The sequence below is a fragment of the Temnothorax curvispinosus genome, unplaced genomic scaffold (genome assembly GCF_003070985.1).
Source record: "Temnothorax curvispinosus isolate PA1 unplaced genomic scaffold, ASM307098v1 QBEX01009514.1, whole genome shotgun sequence".
Lineage (NCBI taxonomy): Eukaryota > Metazoa > Arthropoda > Insecta > Hymenoptera > Formicidae > Temnothorax > Temnothorax curvispinosus.
This window is the reverse complement of record NW_020219294.1, coordinates 1-5040: the sequence shown is the minus strand read 5'-3', so window position 1 is coordinate 5040 and position 5040 is coordinate 1. Positions and strand designations below refer to the sequence as shown.

At 40.0% G+C, this 5040-nt stretch overlaps 1 protein-coding gene across 1 annotated transcript; it reads left to right on the top strand.

The window, feature by feature from the left end:
* Positions 1-480: 480 nt before the first annotated feature.
* LOC112459070 (probable multidrug resistance-associated protein lethal(2)03659) lies at positions 481-2002 on the top strand. Its single transcript, XM_025022970.1, has 5 exons — positions 481-637; positions 928-1190; positions 1261-1700; positions 1834-1841; positions 1896-2002. The coding sequence occupies exons 1-5, from the start codon at positions 481-483 to the stop codon at positions 2000-2002; spliced, it is 975 nt and encodes a 324-aa protein (XP_024878738.1).
* Positions 2003-5040: the final 3038 nt, after the last annotated feature.

Below are 5040 nucleotides of genomic sequence, written 5' to 3'. Positions count from 1 at the left end.
ATACACTGTCAACGGCGCAGTGGGCGGCGTCGGTTGGCATCCGCCAGAAGGCGGCGCCTACGATGTCGATGGCTGGTGGTCGCGATGTTGGTATCCCGACAATAATTATGCAATGGATGCTGATTCCTGTAGCAGTACTGTGCGCCTTATTTTACTTCATGACGAAATTCTATCTGAGGATCGCTCAGAACGTCTCGAAGACGAAAGTAAGTATTATAGAACTTTTATTAGAAAAAGGCCAGAGAAAATACGCGCAGCATATCTCCTTGACTCCCAGATTGCGTTTGACTTTTCGTCATCGATCTTGGATCTTAAAAGCTTATTTAATTTAAGCGCTCACTAAAAATCTAGGATCTGTGGAGTTCCAGGAGTTTTCCTTTTTTTTTTTTTTTTTTTCGGAAAAAATTTTTTTTTTCACACGTGAACGCTACGTTGAATGGCCTGCCGACGATCAGAAGCAGTGGCGCCGGAATCGAGAAGATGATGCGAAGACAGTTCGACATGTTGCAAGATCGTTATAGTGGCACGTGGTACCTCTTCATAACATGCGCGTCAGCAGTCGGTGTCTTTACGGATCTAATTTTGTGCCTGTTCCTCGCCTTGGTTTGCGTCTCTTTAGTATTGATAAATGAGAATGGTAAATTATAATTAAATGAAAGATTCTTAGTTATTGAGGATTAAATATCTTTTTTTAATTTCGAAGCATATATCGAGAAGATGCAGAAACAAATTAATAGAATCAAATAAACTTTCGGTATATACTTAAGCTTCAATATGATTGGTTCATATTTTTACGAGTGAATAGTATTTTGGAATATGTATTTGGATTTTTTTTTTTTTTTTTTTTTCCGAAAAAAATATGTATTTGGATAATCTCGAAGAATCCTCGAGCTACTGCAAGTTCTTTCGTTAATCTTCATACTGCAGGCAATGTAGTCGACAGCTTAGTAGGTCTGGCAATGTCGCAGTTGTTGCTGCTAATCGGTTGGATGCATTACGGCATAAAACAGTCCGCCAAAATGGTGTCGTTAATGACCTCCGTGGAAAGAATTCTTCAATACACGAATCTTCCTCAGGAGGAACCTATTATTTCCGACAATCCATCGCCTTCTACATGGCCGTCCCAAGGACAATTGATCTTGAAGGACGTCACCATGAAGTATCACAGTAATGATCCACCGGTCTTGAAAGTAAGAAAGCTCCCGGTTTATTCTTGCGGACATTTTATGTTTTACCACGCTGCGCCGTCGCACTTCGCAGAATCTAAACGTATCCATCGAGCCTGGCTGGAAAATTGGGGTGGTGGGACGAACTGGTGCCGGCAAGTCCTCCTTGATCTCAGCGCTCTTCCGCCTATTCAACGAAGGTCTGGAGGGTGAGATTAAAATTGGCGGTCGGGATACGAGCACGGTAGGTCTGAGCGAGCTGCGCTGCAAGATCTCCATCATACCGCAGGAACCGGTGCTCTTCTCCGAGAGTCTACGCTACAATCTGGACCCGTTCAGTCAGTACGATGACGTGAAGCTGTGGGAGGTACTGCGGCAGGTCGAGCTGAATGATGTCGCATTGGATCAGAAAATCTTTTATGGCGGTCACAACTTCAGCGTCGGCCAGAGGCAGCTCATATGTCTGGCCAGGGCCATTCTAAGGAACAATCGTTTACTCGTTCTCGACGAGGCCACGGCTAATATTGATTCGCAGTGAGTTGACGATTTTTAGTAGTAATAATACGTTATAATATTGTTTGGTAAAAATCAGATGGTTTTGTTTGGTTGATCGTTAACAAATACAAATAAGTTATCATATAAGTGATAAAACTATAACTTTATACAGGCGTTCAGGTGCGCAAGAAATAAAGTACACTCGATTATTGTAATACTTAATTGTGTCGTTAGTCTTTATTATATCAGTAACCGTCATGGATGGCATGGATGACAAAGAAACAGTGAAAAAGAAAAGACGCATAAGCATGAATTTACTTCTAATGTCATCTAGTGACTAAAAAAGAACCAAATAGTCTAACAATCAGAATCAATTTTAACCGACCAATAAAATGTCAAGCTAAATCTGTAACACTCCTCCTCATTTTATTGAGTTAAATTGACCATCGCTCTTAGTTTTTCCAATCTCCGAATGCTCAAAGGCTTCGTCATCATGTCTGCAATCATCTCCTCGGTTGGACAGTACTCGCAGAATATGATTTCTTGATCCACATAGTCCTTGACGAACTCCACCTTTGTATCAATGTGTTTACTCAGATTTGATAGCCTCTCAGTCTCAATAAATTTAAGACAACTCTGATTGTCTTCATATATCCTTGATGGACCCTCTACAACCTGGTGCATGTCCTTCAGCAGTCGCCTCAACCAAGATGCTTCTCTACACGCCTCCGACAGTGCAATAAACTCCGCCTCCATAGTTGATAGCGCAACCACACTTTGTTTGCGGCATCCCCAGCTGACTAGACCACCGTTGACGAAGAAAACATAGCCACTGTTAGACTTTCTATCTGCTCTGTTCTCTGCCCAGTTTGCATCCAAGTATCCGTACAATAATTCATTTGTATCATTGCTATTTCCCAGTACCAATTTCATGTGCATTGTTCCTTTTAAGTATTTCAGCACTCTCTTCAATTCATTCCAATCTTCTTGGTGCGGTTGACTGACCTTTTGTGCTAAAATGGATATACTTGCTGAAATGTCTGGTCGTGTGTTTACTGAAATGTACAGTAAACATCCAACAAGTTTCTGGTAATCTTTATTCGATAGTAATAGATCTCTGTTCGAAGTTTGACTCGCCTTTAGATATCCAACGTTCATTGGGACGCTTGAGACTTTTGCATCTTGAAGACCAAATTCAGCTATTACCCTTCGAATGTAATTAGATTGACATAGATGATATATTCCGTATTCATCTTTGGCAATTTCAATACCAAGATAATGTTTTGCTTCACCTAGATCCTGAATTTCAAAAAACAAACTAATATCAGTTTTTATTCTGTCTATAGTCTTGTTTGATCTTGCTGCAATAATTATGTCGTCAACGTGAACAATAAGAAAACACCATTCATCATTCTCATCCTTCTTGACATAAAGATATGGATCAACGTTACTTTGTGTAAAATTAGCTCTAGTTAAAGTCTTCTTGAGTTCATCATACCAAGATCTTGCTGCTTGTTTCAGCCCGTACAAACTTCTCAGCAACAAACAAACTAATTTTTCATTTCCATTATTCACGAATCCTGGTGGCTGACTCATGTATATCTTTTCTTTCAGTTTTCCATTTAAAAATGCTGTCTTGAAGTCGAGGTGTCGTACAGTGTACCCTTTCTTCGAAGCAACTGCTAATAATGTTCTAAATGTTGCTTGCCGTGCAACTGGAGCAAAGACCTGGTCGTAATCAGTGCCATATTTTTGGGAAAACCCTTGTGCAACCAATCGTGCCTTGAAACAAATTGTATTTCCTTTAGCATCTGTTTTTACCTTGTAGATCCACTTGCATCCGATTGCTGTACGACCTTCTGGCAATTCACATAGTTTCCATGTTTCGTTCTTCTTTAGTGAATCCATCTCTTCTTCTATCGCTTGAATCCACCGTGCTTTGTTTTTGCTCGATAAAGCCTCAGATAATGTTTTAGGATCACTTATTTCATTAGTTATAGCTTTCACCGTATCTTGCATTAGCCGTTGTGGTGGTATACCCTTAGTTGATCGCTTTGAAATTCTTCTTGTAGATCGCGGTGCCTCCTCCTGAAGATGATCCTCTTCATTTGCTTGAGCTGCATTACTTTCGCCTTGACCTTTTTCATCTTCGCTACTGTCATGCGTACTATTAATAATGAATGATTAAAACTCCGCATCTGAATTACTTTCTTGAGTGACCGATGACTCAGATGATTGGTCCAAACCATCTTCAACTTCATCATTGTCCGTTTTATCCGTAGTACCAAGTTCCTTTCTTTGACTCGAAATTACTGATGAATCCACTTCTACTTCACTTCCTTGGTCGCTCATTCTCGAATTTGTAAAACGAACATCACGGCTTACAATTATTTTTCTTTGAATCGGATCATAGCATCGGTATGCTTTAGAGTTTTCATCGTAACCAATGAAAATCATCGGTTTTGCTACATCGTCCAACTTTTGTCGCCTTTGCTCTGGAACATGAACAAAACATTTTAAGCCGAATATCTGAATATGTTTTACCTTTGCTTTTTCTCCATTCCACTTTTGATATGATGTTATTTCAATGGCTCTGGTAGGTAAACGGTTTTGAAGATAATTCGCCGTGTTTACTGCCTCCGCCCAGAATGTATAGGGTAAATGCATCCAATCTGCATCCAAGAGCATACATCTTGCCATCTCGATAAGGGAACGGTTCTTTCTTTCAGCAACACCATTTTGCTGAGGTGTGTATGGCGCTGTGTACTGTATCTGAATACCTTGACTTTTTAAATATTCAGCAACTCCTTTACTGGTGTACTCTCCTCCTCGATCCGATCTTATAACTTTTGGCCACTTAGAAAATTTATTCTTTACCATTTCTACATACTCCTTAATTTTTACTTCCACCTCTGATTTTTCTCGAAGAAAATAAATAACTGTATATCTAGAGAAATCATATCAATGAATGTGAGCACGTATCGTTTGCCGCCCGGTGAGGTAGTCTGCATTGGCCCGCAGACATCTGAATAAATTAAATCGAGTACAGACGTTGACTTGCTTGATGATCGCTTTGGAAATGGCAAGCGTGTCATTTTTGCTTGAAGACACACTTCGTATTGGACTTTAATTCCACAATGGCAAATCTTCAGTTCGTTGACCATGCCTTTTGAATACATTTCCTTTATTGCATCTGGATCCCGATGACCAAAGACTCAATGCCAGTGATGTATGCAATTTGATATATGTTCGGTGGAATGTTTGATTGCATAAACTTCATGTGGACGACACAATTTATACAAATTTCCGTTTGCTTCGGCGATTGCTATCTGTCTTTCGCCTTCCTTGATTTCGCAAAATTTGCTTGAAAAGTTAACTG